The sequence below is a fragment of the Staurois parvus genome, unplaced genomic scaffold, assembly GCF_062004578.1.
Source record: "Staurois parvus isolate SC_StPar_1 unplaced genomic scaffold, SC_StPar_1.0 ptg000059l, whole genome shotgun sequence".
Taxonomy (NCBI): domain Eukaryota; kingdom Metazoa; phylum Chordata; class Amphibia; order Anura; family Ranidae; genus Staurois; species Staurois parvus.
In genome coordinates this window covers 11,609,918-11,632,228 of record NW_028317855.1, presented here as the reverse complement: position 1 = coordinate 11,632,228, position 22,311 = coordinate 11,609,918, and the positions used below count along the sequence as shown (strand labels likewise).

General features: G+C 40.3%; 1 protein-coding gene across 2 annotated transcripts in view; it reads right to left on the bottom strand.

The window, feature by feature from the left end:
- Positions 1 to 16,262: 16,262 nt before the first annotated feature.
- Positions 16,263 to 22,311, bottom strand: part of AGPAT4 (1-acylglycerol-3-phosphate O-acyltransferase 4) — a 128,876-nt gene continuing 122,827 nt past the window's right edge. For both annotated transcript variants that reach the window (XM_089668606.1, XM_089668607.1), the window contains one exon: positions 16,263 to 16,644. In XM_089668606.1, the coding sequence (XP_089524732.1) occupies positions 16,553 to 16,644 (92 nt within the window). In that variant the 3' untranslated portion in view covers positions 16,263 to 16,552. The remainder of the gene's footprint in view (positions 16,645 to 22,311) is intronic.

The window sequence follows — 22,311 nt, the reverse complement described above, 5'->3', positions numbered from 1 at the left end:
TGATCATCTCCTGAAGTACATCTGCAGTCTCTGATCATCTCCTGAAGTACATCTGTAGTCTCTAATCATCTCCTGAAGTACATCTGCAGTCTCTGATCATCTTCTGCAGTATGTCCGCAGTCACTGATCTTCTCCTGAAGTACATCCGCAGTCTCTGACCATCTCCTGTAGTATATCTGCGGTCTCTGACCATCTCCTGTATTATGCCTGCACTATTGGGTTATCTCCTGTAGTACATCCAACACTAAATAATATGCACAACCCTCTGGTGTGTCAGGGGCTGCAGTTGAGGCCCCCAAAATCTTATAATTTAAGCATACTGGGATGCAGTCTCAAAAAAGCTATACTGTAAGTCCATAAAATAAGTGGGTATAGGATTGTGTATATGGGGGGTTTTAATAATTTTTTCTTGTTGGTTGAACTAGATGGACTAGGATCTTTTTTCAACATCACTAACTGTGTAACATCGATTGATGTGAATAGAGGAATCTGTTAGATTCTTTTTTTCGTATGCCCAAGCATGAGGAGCGTGGGGTGGTCAGTGGACGGTAGCTCCTATGCTTAGGCATATTTTTTTTTCTGGCCAAGATTTCTATTGATGTGAATGCAGAAATCTGTTACTTTCTTTTTTCCATTCAGACCACAGGCTACATGAAAAAAGAACATTACATGTATGCCCAACATTAGAAGAGTGGGTGAATGTGTGGAGGAAGCATAAAATTACAGGACAGTTCAAACGCCCCCAAATTACCCCTTTTTGGAGCGTAGACACCTGACGGTATTTGCATAGAGGTATGTTGATTCCATGAAAGATTTTATTTTTTGCCACAAGTTTTTGGAAGATTCCAAAAAAATGTTCCCAAAAATTTGTGTCAAAAACTAAAATCTTCCTTAACCTCAATATACCTCTCAGCAAATACCTTGGAGTATCTACTTTCCAAAAAGGGATCATTTGGGGAGTGTTTGTACTGTCCTGGAATTTTTAGCATTTCAAGACATATGATAGGCAGTCAGAAAGTCAAAGCTATTAAAAGCTGCATAAATTCCAGCATATACTGCATACCATAGTTTGTAGACGCTATAACTTTCACACAAACCCAGTAATATACACTTACGGGGGGAGGGTTTTATATCAGACATGTTTGCAGAATACATTTTGGCCTAAATGTATCAAAAAATTTGATGTTATTTGATTGTATAACAGAAAGTAGAAAATATTGTTTTTTTTTCAAAATGTCAGGTATTTTCTAGTTTATACAATAAAAAATCCCATGGGGATCAAATTCGACCAAAAGAAAACTCTATGTGAGAAAAAATTATATAAATTTAATTTGGGTACAGTGTTGCATGACCGAGCAACTGCCAGTTAAATTTGCAGCAAAAAATGTGCATTTATTATTTCTTCCTACAGGAGCCTGCAAAGCATTGCACCCGTGATCAGCATTTGACCACTGGAGCATGAGGGAGAAGAGGCTGCAGGGACTGGTCTAGCAGCACAGTGGAGCCTGCAGAAGCGGAAGATCAGGTAAGTGAAGCCTAATTTACATTGCTTTTACCATCTCCCAACTGTCCTCCCACCATATTGCTGCCAGAGCCATTCTTGTGCTTCTTGTACACGTTTACAAAATTTTTCTAGACCTGAAGATTACATAAAACTCTCGAAAAATGTGGGAAAAAAATAGTGGTAACTCCAATTTATGTCACATAATGTTAGCACAATGGTTTAGGAAATGCACATTTCAGTACAGAATACTCTAAAGTTAATTTTAGGGTACATAAACACAAATATACACAAATACATTACCCAATATATTTTTAATAAAATATAAAAGATGAAGTTGCGCAGAGTAAATAGATGCCCAGAAAGTCAAATCTTAAAATTGCATGAGCTCATGAAATGGCAACAATCCCTTTATTTTCCATAGGTGGAGTTTTTAAAGCCCCTACAGGTCATCAGTTTAGAGATAACTGTGAATAATGGGCCTAGAATTATTGTTCTCACAGTGGTGAGTGTGGCAATATGTAACATGTAGCACAATCAACATTTTATGCACATAGGCGCCCCCTGATGCGTGAATTTGTATGGTCATATATATGTGTGGGGGGGCGTGATAATTTTAATGCTTGGGTGTAAATTTAATTTTTTTTCCCTTTTTTCAAAAAACTTTTTTTTACTTAACCTAACTCACATGGGTATAAAACTCCCTTATGCATTTTTGATGACAGGTACTTTTTATTGAGTCATCAGGGGTCTAAAAGACCACTGATGTCTTACCTGCCCTCCAATGAAACAAATAGAGTAGAAATTGCATTCCATTAGTTTCTTTCCCTTGCATACTGGCTGGGGACAGTGACACCAAAACCCAGAAGTGACATTTTACACGTCGCTTTCAGATCATTGTCAGGAAGGGGGAGATCAGCAAATTGATGCACTCAATAATGGGGATGTATAAAAGCAATCACTTCCATCTGACACAGACAGTCGGGAGTGTGTGTAAAACCCCTGGAAGTCACTGCTGTAATTTCTATGGCAAAAGAAGTAAAAAGGTTACATTGCTTACATACGATTTTGCAACTAAATAAACTGCTTAATTCCATCACCCCCAATACCAAATTAGACCACATTCGGAGAACATGAACTCCAGCTCGATTTCTCTGAGGAGCAATTGTCAGACCTATACCAACTGACTCACTCCAGCTCTATCGATTCCAAAGTGCAAGAGAATAAGTATAAATTGTTGATGCTCTGGAACCACGTATCTGCTGCTGTGACACGCATTTGCCCCTCTGCTTCTGATCAATGTTGGAGAGGTTGTGCTGTGATATAATGGGAGTGGATATTCCTTTCTCCCCAGTGCATTTTCTGCTCCATGTGCCTCCTCTTCTGCTTAGTCATTATAAACGCTGTGCCTTACGGCATTTGCTCAATGAGGCTAAACACTTGTTACCAATCCACTGGAAGTTGAAACAAGGAGTAGATCAGGAAGGTTACCAAAATTATGGAGGCAGAGAAGTGGGTGGTGACCTGTTGGGGTATGCATAAGCGCTTCCATAAAATTTGGGCTGCATGGTGGGATTATACTGTTGGCTCTACAGCTCTCTCCTTGAGCCTAGATATTGCATTACTTACATTAGCAGATCCTACCATTAAACCACCCCTGTAAACATTACAGAGGCCTCTTAAACATTTGATATTGCACCCCATTCTCACATATGAATTGGGACACATTGCTGCAAGTGACCTTTCATGAGGTATTTGTAAGCGTCCATATATGGGAATTTATGTTTTCTACTATTTATATTCTTGTTTTGGTATTCTCTGAACAAGTAAAGGAGGAGATTGTCAGAGTAAAGGCACTCAAAATGATCAAAGACATATGGAAAGAAGGAAGGAGAGAGTGGGACTGGGAATTCTAGGAAGCAATGGAGACATACATTTTTCTAGCAGTCAGTTCGCTCAGAAGAGTCCAAAAGTTCTTCTTCAGATTCTGTCACTCCTTAACCACTTAAGATCCACCCTATAGCAGGCTTACTGCTACAGGGTGGACTCCCTGTGCAAAATCACGTGTATATATACACATCACGCACTCTCTCACCGGGTTCATGAGTAGGGGGTGCACACGCCCGGTGGTGCTATGATTTGGTAGAGCACTGATCATTCAGCAGATTCAGGCCAGTTATGTGCGGCCTGGATCTGCTAAGTGATCACTGCCCTATCACAGATCTTTCTATGCCCGTGTTTACATTACATAGGCACAGGAAATGGTGCAATCTTCTCTCCCTGGAGCACATTCCGTTCCACAGAGAGCAGAAAGCAGTTCCATGGGAGCCAAAGCACTACAATTTTACAGTAAAAGCACTGATAGGTCACATTTAACCCCCTGATCTCCCCCCAGTTAACCCCTTCACTGCCCTGTCACCAGTGTCATTCGTACAGTGTACAGATTTTTTTACTGATCACTGTATTACTGTCACAGGCGACTTCAGACAGCGTTGGCGTCAGTTAGCATCCCTCCCATATAGCGTCAGATTGGCTGTCTGCCACCACATGAGTCATCACATTTAACCCTTTGATTGCCAGGAACATGCTCACATACACAATAAATCTCCATTGCTAGTATAGTGTCTGAATAGATCAATATCTTTGTTCAGATCAGAACTATACCAGCGTTCACAATAGTATAGTGTAACCAAAAATGCAACATTAGCAAGATCAGCCCCAGCACCTGCGTTTAGTCCCTACACTTAACCCCCTCTTTCTCCCCCAGCAAGTGCAGTGTCAGTAGATCACTGTCACTTGTCACTTGATGCATTGCACACAGAACTGCAGGGTTAGAAGGATCAGGATCTCTGCTAGCACTAGCAGGTCAATTTTTTGTAGTGGTTCAAGCAGTCCCTGACAGCCAGGTGCTGTTTTTACCATGAGTTGCACTAGGTACCTATAAATTTAGTGACCAAAATGTCCAACAGAAGGTACTCTAGTGAAAAGGCCTACAGGATTCTAACCATGTCAGATGAGAGCGAAGGGGAAGCCTCGCTGACAGAATCAGGCTCAGAATATGAACCTGTAGAGAGCAGCGGCAACCTGACAGATAGCTCAAATGATGGAGTAGAGGTCCCTGCTAAGGTCAGGCATACTCGACTCTGTCCCAAGGTTGCTGAGTTGTTACAATTGCATGATGATTCTCATATGCAGGAGAGTGCCAGTACTAGTAGCCTAGTACATCCTAGTCTTTTTCATATCAATACTGCAGTATCACTTGGTGACTTGCGAGTCCCATAAGTGCAGTACAAGCTGGTGCGGTGGCTAGCACAAGTAGTATCTTGGAGCCATCAAGAATTAAAACACAGGCCCGTAGAGCCCATAGTGTCCTTCTGGATGTGCTTGCAAATTCTGATTGGCTGCAAACAAATTCTGCAGCACCCGTACTTCTCCCATTCACTGCCCAGCCCAGAATTCAGGTGGAAACAGCAAATTTAGCTACTTCCCTTGATTTTGTGGAGCTGTTTTTCATGGAAGATCTGTATGGATTGATTGTGGAACAAAGCAATTTATACGCACAACAATTTATCACCGCCAACACAAATTCAAACCTTGCCGGACCATTTGCATGGAAACCTATTACGGTTTCTATATTTAAAGTTTTTATGGGCCTAACCCTCAACATGGGCATTACTAAAAAAATGAATTGCGGTTGTATTGGTCCACAGACCCGATTCATCATATGCCCATGTTCTCTGCTGCCATGGCCAGGCATAAATATGAGAGTATAATGTGATTTAGACATTTCAATGACAATACACTGTTGTCCTCAGGATGACCCTGAATTTGGCCGGCTCCACAAAATTATGCCCCTCGTAAATCACCTTAACCAGAAATTTGCAGATGTGTATACTCCCCAACAAAACATCTGCGTTGATGAGTCCCTCATTAATTTTTCTGGCTGTCTTGCATTCAAAAATTTCTCCCCAGCAAGCGTGCCAGATATGGGGTCAATATGTAGAAGATCTGTGAGAGGACAACAAGCTATATGTGTAATTTTTGGATTTACGAGGGAAAAGATAGTCACATGGAGCCCCCAGATGCCCAGACTACATGGGGAACAGTGGCAAGATAGTTTTGGACTTGGTGTCACCCTTTTTCCATATGGGGTACCACTTATACATGGACAATTTTTATACAAGCGTGCCACTATTTAGACATGTACAATCTTGGAATTGGCACATGTGGAACTGTGCGGCCCAACAGCTTGCAAATACCAGTCTTAGAAAGGGGGAGAAAGCCTACTTGAAAAATGATGAATTGCTTGCAATGAATGGGAAGGACAAATGAGAAGTTTTCATCCTGTCTTCCATTCATGCAGACATGACCAACCAAATTTCTACAGCAGCTGGTGTTGTTCAAAAATGCCCCTCTGTGTCCGTGACTATAACCTTAACATGGGAGAAGTGGACTTCAGCAACCAGTTTCCCATAAAGCCAGATACTGGTACAAAAAAGTGTCTGTATATTTATTTCAATTGGCTCTGTACACACTTTTGTGCTTTACAAAGCAACTGGATGAAGTGGATCCTTCCTAAAATTCCAGGAAGAGATCATTACGGCCCTTTTGTATCTAGAAGGTGCTGTGGCCCAAACCTCCAACCCAGATGCAGTGAGCCAACCTGGCCTCAAGGACTGCTTCTGTTGCTACCATACACTAGTGAAGTATTAGTATAGGGTACAGCATAGTACAGTCCAGGGCACACATATGTACAGGGTCTCAAAAAATGTTAGGTAGTCAGGAAACTGGCATTTTGAGAGACCCTAATATCTGTTTGTTACAGTTTAGAAAAAAAAGTAAATAAAAATATACAACATAGAAATAGTAAAAAAAAGACCACAAATAGTTGTCATTTTATTGAGTTACTGTTTTATTGTTAGCCATTGCTGTTTTCTTTGCAGGAATTCAGCTGCAGCACCAATCTGTTTATTCTGATAGCAGCAGGGTCTTGCTCTCAGAATATACATAAGTAGGTGTGTGTAGTGCTGTTGGATTAGATTTTTCATCCGCAGTCAAAAAAGAACATATATGCCCAAGCATGGGGGCTTGGGGTGATCAGTGGGTGGATCTCCCCTATGCTTTGGCATATATATTCTACAATATTTTTTGGCACAGATTTCAATAAAAAAGTTGTTTTTTTTTTGAGTTACTGTTTTATTGCTACTGTTCTATTGTTAACCATTGCTGTTTTCTTTGCAGGAATGCCATTCAGCTGCAGCACTGATCTGTTTATTCTGACAGCAACAGTCTTGCTCTCAGAATATATGTAAGTCTTTGCTGGGCTGTTGGATGAGATTTTTCATCTGCAGTTAAAAAAGAACATATATGCCCAAACATGGGGGCCTGGGATGGCCAGTGGGTGGATCGTCCCTATGCTTCGGCATATATATTTTACAATACTTTTTGGCACTGATTTCAATAAAAAATTTTGTTTTATTGAGTTACTGTTCTATTGTTAACCATTGCTGTTTTCTTTGCAGGAATGCCATTCAGCTGCAGCACCAATCTGTTTATTCTAACAGCAACAGGATCTTGCTGTCAGAATATATGTAACTGTGTGTAGCATTGTTGGATGAGAATTTCATCTGCAGGTAAAAAAAGAACATATATGCCCAAGCATGGGGGTCTGGGGTGGCCAGTGGGTGGATCGCCCCTATGCTTCGGCATATATAGCTTACAATATTTTTTGGCACTGATTTCAATAAAACAGTTGTTTTATTGAGGTACTGTTTTATTGTTAGCCATCCATTACTGTTTTCTTTGCAGGAATGCCATTTAGCTGCAACACCAATTTGTTTATTCTGACAGCAACATGGTCTTGCTCTCAGAATATACGTAAGTGTGTGCAGCACTGTTGGATGAGATTTTTCATCCGCAGTTAAAAAAAAAGAACATATATGCCCAAGCATAGAGGCCTGGGGTGGCCAGTGAATGGATCGCCCCTATGCTTCAGCATATATATTTTACAATATCTTTTGGCACTGATTTCAATAATGAGTTTTTAACTCTGTAGTGTCGTGGAGGATACATTTTAATGTGAGTTGAACTATTTTATTTTAATAAAGGCTGTTTTTAGTGGCAATACTTCACTATATTGAGCATTATTTTCACATGGACATGGAGCTATCTGGAGATGTGTAAAAGTGCTGGCTAACGGTGGTGAAGATCTGTGTACCATTATACTCTCCCGGGTTAAAGGGAACAGCGCAGTTTGACCTGTTATTATTATGTCAAACTTGGAGGTGAGCGCAATAGAGTGTTGGAGGTGGATAAGCACTAAGGGGTGACACAGGAGCAATTGTTGACTTGCATGAAGCTGGAAAGGGTTACAAAAGTATCTCCAAAAGCCTTGATGTTCATGTGTCCACGGTAAGACAGACTGTCTACAAATGGAGAAAGTTTAGCACTGTTGCTACTCTCCCTAGGCGTTGTCGTCCTGTAAAAATGACTGCAAGAGCACAGCACAGAATGCTGCATGAAGTAAAGAAGAATCCCAGAGTGTCAGCTAAAGACCTACAGAAATCTCTGGCACATGCTAACATTTTTGTTGACATATCTACAATAAGGAAAACATTAAACAAGAATGGAGTACATGGGAGGACACCACGGAGGAAACCATTGCTGTCCAAAAAGAATATTGCAGCACATTTGAAGTTTGCAAAAGAGCACCTGGATGTTCCACAGCACTACTGGCAAAATATACTGTGGACAGATGAAACCAAGATTGAGTTGTTTGGGAAGAACGCACAACACTATGTGTGAAGAAAAAAAGGCACAGCACACCAACATCAAAACCTCATCCCCACTGTAAAACATGGCGGAGGGAGCATCATGGTTTGGGGCTGCTTTGCTGTCTCAGGGCCTGGACGGATTGTTGTCATTGATGGGAAAATGAATTCCAGAGTTTATCAAGACATTTTGCAGGAAAACGTACGACCATCTGTCCGCCAACTGAAGCTCCGCAGAGGATGGGTGATGCAACAGGACAATGACCCAAAGCATACAATTAATTCAACAAAACAATGGCTGCAACAGCCAGAATACGCCTTCTGGAGTGGCCCAGTCAGAGTCCTGACCTCAACCTGATTGAAATGCTGTGGCATGACCTTAAGAGAGCGATTCACACCAGACATCCCAAGAATATTGCTACACTGAAACAGTTTTGTGAAGAGGAGTGGTCTAAAATTACTCCAGATCGTTGTGCAGGTCTGATCTGCAACTACAGGAAACGTTTGGTTGAGGTTATTGCTGCCAAAGGAGGGTCAACCAGTTATTAAGTCCAAAGGTTCACATACTTTTTCCTCCCTGCACTGTGAATGTTTACATGTTATGTGCAATTAAACCATGGCAACATCTAATGTTTGTGTAGTATTATGTTCAGCAGACTGTGTTCTTCTATTGTTGTGACTTAGATGACGTTCAGAGCACATTTTATGCCCAATTCATGCAAAACTCCACATAATCCCACAGGGTTCACTTACTTTTTCTTGCAACTGTATGTCAGGTGAAGAAAAAGCTGGACAGCAGCTTTTTGGAAATTGATTACCCACCAGAAAGCATTGAGCATTGGAGCACTCTTATGGACATTTGAAGACAGTTGGAATAGAGATGAATCTTTCATAGACAGGCTGTGTAAATATCCCATGACCTGGGAGGTACAATCACCTGTGTGAATACTCCGAAAACGGAGGCTAGACCTAAGGGCAGTGCAGCAAACTGTAAAGGACTGTCTCCCCTGCTAAGCGCAGAAAGCGATGGAGGATAAATTGGGATATGCAGATAAGCATCTTGGATGTGTACAGTTACCTAGTATTTCCCGTCTCAGAAAGATAATAACTGACCTTGCCTATTCCATTACAAATTTTGGAAATTCAAGGTAAGGACCAAGATAGGTTGAATACCCCCATTGAGGTTTGGTACTTTTGAATAGAAGCCTTTGAACCTGTTCTGTAGAGGTAATGGAACAATTACTCCCTGGGACAAGATGGTTCAGGGCATTGTTCAAATCTGACTGTACTTGAGTGGATTTTGAATGGAAATCAGAGCCATTCTGGAGATTTGTGTCATAGCCTGTTCTAGAACGACAAAAAAAAAACAGCAAATCAGAAGGTAGTCCACTTAGCTGTGGTTTTATAGACAGAAATTGCAGTGATAACTGGGCCTGTAAGGGTAAAGAGAGCCTTTAAGAGTGTCCCAAACATTCTGTCAACAAAGAAAGAACATATTTAATAGGTACAGTGAGATGTTCAAGACTGAGGTGGCAGGATCTACTTGCTTTTTCCACTGTTTAGAATTCAGATTTTTGGAGGGGTACAAATCTTTTCGGGATTTACTCAATCATCATAAACTGCCCATTCTTTTTGTTCATGAAGAGGAAATTAGTCTTTTTAGATTTAACAGGTCTCTTTGTACCCAGAGGCGTATGGTGAGACGAAGGCGATTAAAGTGTGACACTGCAGAGACAAATCCACATTGGCAAGCATATTGCGTGAAACCGTAACATCAGGTGTATAGGGGTGGAGAAGTCCTCTGCAGCCTCTGGGTCCTCTTCATTCCCTTCTATGTCTACCTCTTCTAGGGTGGGCACATTGGAATCTGACTTTAGTAAAGATAGTGGAGTACAAACAATTCATAATAAAATGTGTCCTCCAGGTCCTAGTCAGATAATGTATAACTACCACATGCAGCAAAAAAAGAAATATATAACTGCAAAGAAAAAAATATACAATTAACATACACCCACCAGAGGAAGCCTTAACATAAAAAAAAAAAAATTAACATAAAAAACCTGACTATGGCTCAACCTCTCTTACAAAATTTCTAAATACATCAAGATCCATGAGTGGAGGGACTTGAGGGACAACTCGGCACAATCTTTATACATTCATAATTTTATTCATATCAAAAAACACTGAACACTAAACAGAAAACCACAGGGGTAAATACAAATAATTGGCCAATTATATATTAAAATCAAAATCCCCAGAAGCTGCACAAGGAAGCACCCCTGAAAAACAGAATGCATCCTCAAAATTCAACAATAACCTGTTTAAGATTGTGAAAAATCATTTAAGACCCAGACTGGGGTCCGCATTATTAAATTTGCGTAGAAAGTCCATATGAACTGAAGATGGTAATAAAGTCCCTCTTTAAGATAAGGATCAGCACTTTTCCACAGGATATTAATATTCTATATAGTTGTGTTAGTTGCAAAATAGAACATCCACTTACACCATTATGAGGTAGAATTCAAATGGGTCTAGTACATTGTACACAGATGGTATATACTGTACAATTCCACCAGATCACTTGATGCATTAAACCCTTACTCCTTTAAAGTATATGTAACTTTAAAGAACGGTACTGCAAGTCCCAGGCTTAAATTTCAGTGGAACATAATCACATAAACCGTATATGTGTATATGGATATACTGAAGAACTCCACAGCCAGCTTAAATGCTGCCAATGCAAATAATCCACATCCCCAGTGATTGTGAATCGAGGTACTAAAAGTCCCAGACTTGGATATCAAGAAGGCATATAATTATATGAACTCTGTGTGTGTTTGTGTATATATACAGTTGTGTTCAAAATGATAGCAGTGTTGAAAAAAGTGAATAAAGCTCAAAATCCTTCTAATAGCTTTTATTTCCATACACAAATGCATTGGGAACACTACACATTCTATTCCAAATCAAAACAAAGAAAAATATATCAAATTTGTGTTGTTCCTCTAAAAAAATTGAAGAAAAGTGAATATTAGACTGTTCAAAAAAATAGCAGTGTTTGTATTCTTCTTTACAAACTCAAACATTCACTATATAAACTGAAAAATGTTTGAAGATTTTGCTTTCCTTTGAATCACTTCATTAATATTTAGTTGTATATGCACTGTTTCTGTGAACTGCTGTAAATCTGTATTGCATGGAGTCAACCAACTTCTGGCACCTGTGAACAGGTATTCCAGCCCAGGATGATTGGACTACATTCCACAGTTCTTCTCTATTTCTTGGTTTTGCCTCAGAAACTGCATTTTTGATGTCACTCCACAAGTTTTCTATTGGATTAAGATCCAGGAATTGGGCTGGCCACTCCATAACATCAATCTTGTTGGTCTGGAACCAAGATGTTCCACGTTTACTGGTGTGTTTGGGGTCGTTGTCTTGTTGGAACACCCATTTCAAGGGCATTTCCTCTTCAGCATAAGGCAGCATGACCTCTTCAAGTATTCTGATGTATTCAAGCTGATCCATGATCCCTGGTATGCGATAAATAGGCCCAACACCGTAGTATGAGAAACATCCCCATATCATGATGCTTGCGCAACCATGCTTCACTGTCTTCACAGTGTACTGTGGCTTGAATTCAGTGTTTGGGGGTTGTCTGACAAACTGTCTCCGGCCACTAGACCCAAAAAGAACAATCTTACTTTCATCAGTCCACAAAATGTTGCACCATTTCTCTTTAGGCCAGTCAATGTGCTCTTTGGCAAAATGTAACCTCTTCAGCACGTCTTTTTTTCAACAGTGGGACTTTGCGGGGGCTTCTTGCAGATAGCTTGGCTTCACATAGGCGTCTTCTAATTGTAACAGTACTCACAGGTAACTTTAGACCTTCTTTGATCTTCCTGGAGCTGATTGTTGGCTGAGTCCTTGCCATTTTGGCTATTCTTTTATCCATTCAAATGGTAGTTTTTCACTTTCTTCCACGTCTTTCAGATTTTGGTTGCCATTTTAAAGCATTTGCGATCATTTTAGCTGTGCAGCCTATCATTTTCTGCACTTCTTTATATGTTTTCCCCTTTCCAATCAACTTTTTAATCAAGGTACGCTGTTCTTCTGAACAATGTCTGGAACGACCCATTTTCCCCAGAATTTCAGAGAGAAATGCACTGTAACCAGCATATACAACATTTGCTGCCTTCCTTCCTTAAATAAGGGCAATAATTGCCACCTGTTTTTCAAAGAATGAATGACCTCACTAAGAGAACTCCACACTGCTATTATTTTGAACATGCCCCTTTCAATTAGTGATTCAATTACACAGAATCAGCCGCATGCATGTCATGATGACTGTTGGGTCTGTTGGATTTCTATTACTCTACTACACCTGCTAGTAAATTATTTGCCATGTAGAAATATCATTTCTACCAAAAATAGTGATTGATCAGGTTAGTGATGTCTGACTGCTATTATTTTGAACACAACTACATATATATATATATATATATATATATATAGTGCTGGAAGACTCTACAGAAAGTATGAATGATTTGATGTATCTTTATAAATGGCAACACAAGCCCTCCATATGCTGTAATGAAAATCTATATGGTACTTCCCAAAAGGCAACTGTTATCCTCTCATCAGAGGTCACTGTAGGCATTGGAATATATTTTGTACTTTATATATGTAGTTGAACATCACGGAGATGCCAGTTGAATACACATAGTAATAAGTAATGAGAGCAATACTTAGCAATCCATTCCAGGTACAATATGTTGCAGTCACATATAATGCCTTTTTCTTCCAATATGCCATGGTTTTTACCATGTCTGGTCTGATCCATAAACAAAAACCCTAAGGAGGCTCGTGGGAGTGCTGAGGGTATAATAGATTGGAGTGGAAACCTAAACGGTTTCACCGGTCACACCAGCTGCATCAGGAGGTACATACAATGGTGGAGCAGAAGAAAGCCTGGCATTTTTGAGCCCTGAGCTGTAGTAAAGAGACTAGTTGTCCACGAAATGGGACATAGGTGCTGAAAAATCTGCCTCAAGGCAGCCATACAAAGAATGAAATTCAGCGGGCTCAGTAGTGACCGGACGAATTTCAATTCATGTATGGGCACCTTTTCATTGTACAGAAGTCAAACTACCAATTGACTTCTGTACAACCAATCTGCCGAGTTTTTCCAAACCATTCAGTGCTACCAGCTATAACCAGCAGCACTGATCATTGTATTCTGAGGATGGGGAAGGCTACCTGTCAACAGAGTACAATAGCACAGCAGGAGTGATTCCTCCATCCACATTGATTGTGTGAATAGGGGAATTGGGTAATTTTTTTTCTCAATCAACCCACTTATTGGGAAAGAAAAAACAAAAGATCAGCTGCCTTAGTCAGATAGGCAGATTATGTGCCCTATGTAACCCAAGCTGTTTGAATATCCTGCACTGTACTATTAAGATAGTAGGGTTTCAAAAATGGAGGATTTCTAAATTACAGTCAATGAATTTGCTCAGCATAATTATCAGAATCTACAAGCTGCTTATAACAGGTGAAACTCAAAAAATTAGAATATCGTGCAAAAGTTAATTTATTTCAGTAATGCAACTTAAAAGGTGAAACTAATATATGATACAGCACTTTGGGAACATCAAACTTCTTTTGCAATTACCTTTTGACGCTTTCCCACTTTATGGAGGGTGTCACTGATGGTTTTCTGCACAACTTTCAGGTCAGCAGTCTTTTCCATGATTGTGATTCCTACTGAACCAGACTGAGAGACCATTTAAAGGCTCAGGAACCCTTTGCAGGTGTTATGGCTTAATTAGCCGATTAGAGTGGGACACTTTGAGCCTAGAATAGAGCCTAGAACCTTTCACAATATTATAATTTTCTGAGATTGTGGATTTGAGGTTTTCATGAGCTGCAAGCCATAATCTTTACAATTATGACAAATCATGGCTTGAACTATCTTGCTTTGCGTGTAATGAGTCTATCTCATATTAGTTTCACCTTCTAAGTTGCATTACTGAAATAAATGAACTTTTGCACGATATTCTAATTTTTCAAGTTTCACCTGTAAATGCTGGCAAACTCTTCTACTCTCTTTTAAATTTAATCTACCCTGTCCACAATTTCTCGCATCAAATTTAACAAGTTTATATGTCTTCGTGGAAAATACCCCTCACGTATGCAAACACTTTTATTAGAATGTGTTCAGAGACAGTTCAGAAGTAGGAAATTTAGTAATAAAATTAGATTGGAGATACAGATGTTCAGTGTGCTCTGTCCTACTGTAGTCATATAGAATAGGAGAAGGAGAAACTGCAGGCAGCTGGGTCTAGACACCCTTTATGTTTAGTGTCTGAATAATCTAACGTCAGGGCATCACTTGCTAGTAGAACATATGATGAGAGGACTTTCTTCCTCAATTTAACTTCTCCCACTGCACCCCCTTCCTCTGCCATGGAAGCATTTGAAAATGAAGGACCAAAAGATGGGTGTTAAATGCTTTTCAGAAGTTTAAACAAGCCCTAAACGAGTTATTGAAGATTTTACCTACATTGTTGTTTAACCATTTGCTGCCCGCCCTATGTCCGAATGGCAGCCGGCAAATGTCATCAGCGTTCCGGGTGGACGCCATATGGCGTCCTCCCGCACATGCGCAGATTGCGCTCCTGCAGAGCCGAGACACGGCCGATGACAGATCTGAGTATTGGCCCCCGTTTCCGGTACCATGTGACCTGCTGTGACCAATCACAGCAGGTCACATGACAGTTGTATACAATGGATGGCTTCATTCATGCCATCCATTGTATACTAGTGTCTAGCTGTGAATGGTCACAGCTAATCATGTGCACATGTCATGTGATTAGCTGTGGCCAAATCACAGCTAAGCACAAAAAAAAAAAAAACCTGAATGAATCGATGTCATTCAGGTAAATGCTTGCTTATAGCAAAGTAATTCTTTGCTATGAGCAAATTGTGTAAAAAAAAAAAAAATACTGATCACTTCCCCAAAGTAGTACAATGTTACTATGGTAACATTGTACTACTTTGGTCATAGTGAAATATGAAAAAAAAATCTTAAAAAAAGAAAAACAATGTAATGAAAAAAAAAAAAATATATATATATTTTTTTTTCATACTGTCACCAGTCAGTGTCCCTGATCACCGCCATGCCAGTTATATGATGACGCTGTACTGCACTGGTGACAATATGTAAAAAAAAAATAGTGAAACTAATTTTTTTAATTTTTTCATTTTCCAAAAATTATGACAAAAAAAATACAACTTCAAAAAACACGTCATGCCTCTTATGAAGTACGTTGGACTGTCTACTCTGAAAAAGGGGTCATTTGGGGATATCTGTACTGTTCTGACATTCTTGCACCTCAAGAAATTAGATTGGCTGTCAGTACTTCAGGATTGATCAATATTCAGATCTATACCATAGTTTATGAACTCTATAACTTTCCTACAAACTAAAAAATACATCCTAATTTGGGTTATTTTCACCAAAGACATGTAGCAGAATGCATCTTGGCCTAAATTTATGAAGAACAATTGTTTATTTGCAAACTTTTATAACAGAAACAAAGAAAAACGTGTTTTTTTTTCAAAATGTTTGGTATTTTTTTGTTAATTTAGCAAAAAATAAAAACCACAGCGGTGATTAAATACCACCAAAAGAAAGCTCTAGTTGTGTGAAGAAAATGATAAAATATTAGTTTGGGTACAATGTTGTATGACCGTGCAATTGTCATTCAAAGTGTGAGAGCGCTGAAGCCTGAAAACTGGCCTGGGCAGGAAGGTGTAAAATTGCCTGGTATTGAATTGGTTAAACAAATTTCATTGGTCTGGCAAGGCAAACAGTCTGATTGATACTAATGTAGTCTATGGGATGATACATAAAACTACAAACCTTTTTCATAGAAAAACTGAAAAAAGGCATTTAATTAAAAAAAATAATAAATAGAAACCGAACAGGCTTATTCCATAGGAGTTTATTTATATTTCTTTTTATCTAGGCAAATGCCACAGACTTAAGTATTTTTCCAGTGTCTGAAATTGAAGATCCATGGGACGGAGCGATCACAGTTTAAAAATAAAAATACATTAGGTGGTTTCCCTGATCCTTTTTCAAATGTAAAAGTATGATATGTCACCTTTGCAAGTGCTAGAAGCACTGTCAAGGCAATGCAGAGACTTTCCACTCCTTGGAACTCTGGTCCACTGTTCAAAATGTTTCCCTTTATAGTCTAAATGGTATTCAATACTGTCAAGTCTTTTTTTGTTTGCTTTCGTTGTTGCCGTAAGTGGATCCTCTGTCTATTTCAGTGACTCCAATCATTCGCCGCACTCCGACAGAGACTAAGATAAAAGGAGAAAAAACTCAATTACAATGTAATTTCAAATGTCAACTATTGTCAAATTTTAAAAGGTTCTTGTTATAAGTTTATTCTTTGATTAGATAGCCCCTTGTTACCTTATTGCTTATTTTGAAAAAAAAAAGGGGGCATTCTGAGTAAAGCAAGATTGGGCTGAATCCCAGCTGGGTCTTTCCTGTTGTCTGGCCAGGCCTCTGACCCAACAGCCTTGACAGCTGTAGCTGTGAATGGCAGGAGGTTGAATGTTGTGAATACTAGGGCCAGTGAGGGAGCAATATCATAGAGGTAGTGGAAGGTTCCCCCACGTGACCTTGCCGCTGGTGATCAACAGACTGTAGGACATCAGCCTTAAGCAGTCCATGGATAACCAGAAGGTTGAAAAAAAAAAAGACTAGATTCCCCCATCTACACACTTGATGTGGATGGGGGAATTACTCCTGCTCAGTTATTGTATTCTGACAGTGGGAAGACTTGTATCACTGGTGGTGTTGAACATGCGGAAATATTCCAACAGGCTGGTTGTACAGACGTTGATTGGTAGATCAACTTCTGTACAACCAGCCTGCCCATAGATGGATCGAAGTTCGATCCATGTATGGCCAGCTTTGGTCTTGCTGCCTATTGCTCACACTGCTCAGAGTTGTCAGAATGAATAAAAGGGAAATCTTGGGGCACATTACTTGTCTAAAGGAACACAGGTAACAAGTAAGTGAATGGCAAAGGAAGCAGTATAACGTCACATTCATTTGCCATATATCCTAATCCTTAGACTAATTTTTAAATGGTTGTTTCTGTTAAAAAAAAATAAATCAGGAATTATTAGTGCAGAGAAATACTGGCAGGGTTTACAGCTCATAAATAAACTAAATGTATTGAAAAGCAATTGATAATTCTTGTCTGATGCTATAAACTTCAACATGCTGATCTCCCCTTCACACTCACCCTGGCCCTTCACAGGCTCCTCCATCACAGCACCCACGCGTGGGTGGGGGTGGTGCTGTGATGGAAGAGGATCAGGTAGACGTAAAAGAGGGTAAGTATGAGGGGCAGGGTGGAGATTTGGGGGATACATTGTTGATGACAGTTAAGCAGATGGCTTGTTGGTGACAGAGGCCAGAGAATAGCCAGAGTAGTTCAAGCTCACAGAAAGGTTACAATAAGGGCCCTTTCACACCCAATGCAGTAGGATGCAGTTGGCTGTATTTTGGACTGCTCTCCAACTGCATAGACAGTCACAATCAATGTAATCCTATAGGCATAGTTCATATCATTGCAGTGCAGTTAAAAAAGTAGAGCATGCTGCATTTTTCTGCACTGCAAATGCAGGTGAACACACTGCAAATGCGCTTCAAATGCACTGCACTTCACCACACCCCTTTAATAAAATAATATATATTTTACTGAATATTATAACCTTTCTCTCCCTCTATGACCTGTACCTCCCCATTCCACTTCCTGGATCTGTGCATGTAGTGTGTGTGGAGAGCAAGTGTACAGCCATAATTGCATACAGGTCACCCATAGATGCAGAGGACTTCATCACAATGGTCCCAGAGTACCCTCTGCACTATGACCCCAGACATGAGCATTATAAGGACAACAGAAGAAAAAAGCAGATCTGGGAGAGCATTACAGCAAGAATTTACCCAGATTATGAAGAAATGGACATAGACAGAAAGGAGAACACTGCTAAGTTGATTACTGCATGTGTTTAGCCAGATCAGTCATAAAGTCTTCCAGAACACAGTGCAGTGATCGCATGGACCCCTCTTCTGCCTGTACCAATGATAGGACATGCTTCTCTCTACAAACTACAAAGAAATAGGGGCCTCATAAGAAATAGAAGAAAGCCAAGCCCAAAATGCATAGAAAAATGCACTGCAACTGCATGATAAATGCAGTGAAAAACACATGCAAACACACATCAAGAGCGCGCAAACGCAATTCAAATGCGTGTAAACATGCAATAAAAAATGCACAGTATAGTGCAGTTTCTGGTGTGAATGGGCCCTAGCTCTGATAAACACTCAGAACTATGGTGAGCAAAAAAGCATCTCAGAACGCACATGCCAAACCTTGAGGTGGATGGGCTACAACAGCAGACCAAGCCAGGTTCCACTCTTATCAGCCAAAAACAGAATTCTGATGATGTGATGGGCAGGCTCACCAAAATTGGAGCTTTGAAGACTGAAATAAATGTAGGCTAGGTCTCATAAATCTTAAATTCTTCTGGAGCACACAGATGGTATGGCAGTAACTGTATGTGAACTCAATAGAACACCTTTGGTATGTGGTAGAATGTGAAAGGTGTGTAGGATGTGGTAGCAGATTGAGCTACACAAATTAGGCGATGGAATCATGATCCAGAGCCTCAAATAATGTTTGTGAAATCTAAGCTGTGAAGAAATAAAGGACTTACTGTAGGTCATGTAAGTGCAACTATAAGGGAGTAAGATAAAACATGCGTACAAGTAAAAAAAATCTATAGTTTTTAAGTAAGACAGGCTACTACCACACTTAAGGACAGAAAAGGCTCCATGTAACAAAATTAAACTTATTTCTTGCACTGTGATTGGCTGTAAGCCGATGTTAAATGTCCCCTTATGGCTTTGCTGCTATTCTTCAACTGTACATGGAATTAGATATTGCATCTGCCAGAAAACCTTTAAGGCTAAATAAAGTGCAACATTGCTGCTACACCTAATTCAGCCGCTCTAGCCACCTCCACCATAACAGGACACACCAGAAGAGAAAAATATAAAAGTTACATTATAGCTTGTAGCCCCAAATCTCCCTGTGAAGGAAAGACTGGGATCTGTGAAGGAGGCAGATTGAACATGACCTTTGTGAAACATGTCAAAGGACATCATCTATAACCATAGCAGCTTACAGAGCTGTCACAGGATTGGACCTCTCTTACTCATGTTGCTAGAAGAAACTTAGAGAAAAGGAATAAACGGCTTGCTAAAAACTACCCTACCTCTGACCTGCAGTCCATCCCTAGCATTGAAATGCGACGTATGTGGACTTTTTTACTTTGCAAATTTGTATGTAGCACAGCATCTGCATTGTTAAAGGTGGGATCCCAGAGAAACATTTGGAAATAGATGATAAAAGTTAAAGTATCACTAAACCCACAAGAATAAAATCTGTCTGTATATGCAGTAATGCATTGTCATACTCACTCTGGCACCTACGGAGTTATCCTCAGCAGTATGTGAAAAGCCTGGTTGATCCTGCCAGACTCTGATCCTCCCTTCTTTCACTGTACCCAATTCAACTGCTGATTCTAAAAAGCAGTGTTGGCGAGCAATGGGCATAAATATTATTTCAGGTACTTATATAGCGCCATCAATTTATGCGGCGCTTTACATACTGTATATATTGTACATTCACATCAGTCCCTAACCCTCAAGTGGCGGTACAATCTAAAGTCCCTAACTCACATTCATACACATAAGGCCAATTTAGACAGCATCCAATTTACCTACTAGCATGTTTTTGGAGTGTAGGAGGAAACCAGAGTACCCAGAGGATACCCATGCAGGCACAAGGAGAACATGCAAACTCCAGGCAGGTGGTGCCATGGTTGGGATTAGAATCAACGACCCTAGTACTGCCAGGTGGAAGTGCTAACCATTTAGCCACTGTGCTAACAGTTCCTCGGTGATTGGAGGTGCAGGTCACATGATCGTGACATCATACATGTGGGCATATATGCAGATAACGAATAGCCACCCACATCCTCCTTCCTCTCCCATGCTTACTAACTAGCAAAATACCTAGTGGGTGGAATAGTGAAAGAGATTATCATGGATGTGTAGCTCCGCCCACACCATGGTGTTGCTAATTAATAACAAAGCTTAGATTTCAAATATGTACTTGTATGGGCATTTATACAAGGATGTTTTGAATATTAAATCTATATTTTCTACTGTATCATTAAAGACTTTGTTTTCTTGGGGGCTGTTACGTGACCAGGACAGCACCAATCAGCACTGTCTGGACACAAGGGTCATAGTTCATGCTTCCTCTTCTGAAGTACATAGATACGTCAGAGGGGCATGGAAGCTTCTCCTATGAGCTCTCCCAGCACTTGGCTCAGGATTAGATATGAATCACGTGACCACTGTATACAGCTATGGCATACAGGTACTTAGCAGTTTAATTTTTAAAAATTAATTACACAAACATGAATAACATACTTTGGCAAACCATAGAAAAGTTTTTGGGGTATGTGTTCAGTGTCACTTTAAGTCATGCTACTTTTCCTGGGGTTCAAGCAGATTTAATTTCATTTAGGGACCCCAAACTGTTGCAAAGATGCAGCATGCAGGACTTTTGGTGTGCTTTCAGAAAATGCACCAAAAACGTGGGAAATTATAGAAGTCTATGGGAAACTACAGGTGAACCGCGTGAAAAAAAACAGATGCACTGGGCTGCACCCCTGCTAAGGCAATCTGTGAAGTGTGAAAACTCCCTTAGAGCTGATTCACACCTGCGGTGCAGATTGAAGCTCAGGTTTTACAGCTAATTGATACAGTAGTTGTTCACCGCTTCATGTCAGGTTTACATCAGGTTCAAGACTGGATTAGGTCAGGATTTTATCCTGTTCACACATGCGGTTTAGAAACGGATTCCATAAAAGTCAATAGCCTGCAATCTGCACCTGAACCGGACTGCACTGCTCAGAAATCGTACTTTTTTTCAAACCGCACTGATTCCACACCGCCAGTGTATAGAACATACACTATATTGCCAAAAGTATTGGGACACACATCCAAATAATTGGATTCAGGTGTTCTAATCACCTCCATGGCCACAGGTGTATACAACGAAGCACCTAAGCATGCAGACTGCTTCTACAAACATTGGTGAAGGAATGGGTCGCACTCATGAGCTCAGTGAATTTAAGCGTGGTACTGTTATAGGTTGCCACCTGTGCAATAAGTCCATCCGTGACATTTCCTTGCTACTAAATATTCCACGGTCAACTGTTAGTGGTATTATAACAAAGTGGAAGCAACTGAGAACAACAGCAACTCTGCTGCGAAGTGGAAGGCCACGTAAAATGACAAAGCGGGGTCGGCGCATGCTGAAACGCAAAGTGCACAAAAGTGGCCAACTGTCTGCAGAGTCAGTAGATAAAAACCTCCAAACTTCATGTGGCCTTCAGATTAGCACAACAGTGCGCAGAGAACTTCATGGAATGAGTTTCCATGATGGAGCAGCTGCATCCAAGCCTTATATCACCAAGTGCAATGCAAAGTGTCGGATGCAGTGGTGTAAAGCATGCCACCACTGGACTCTAGAGCAATGGAGATGTGTTCTCTGGAGTGATTAATCACGATTCTCTGTCTGGCAATCCGATGGATGTGTTTGGGTTTGGTGGTTGCCAGGAGAACAGTACTTGCCTGAATGCATTGCGCCAAGTGTAAAGTTTGGTGGAGAGGGGATTATGGTTTGCAGTTGTTTTTCTGTTTTTCAGGGGTTAGGCTTGGCCCCTTAGTTCCACTGAAGGGAACTCTTAAGGCGCCAGCATACCAAGACATTTTGGACAATTTCATGGTCCCAAGTTTGTGGGAACAGTTTGGGGATGGCCCCTTCCTGTTCCAACATGAATGCGCACCAGTGCACAAAGCAAGGTCCA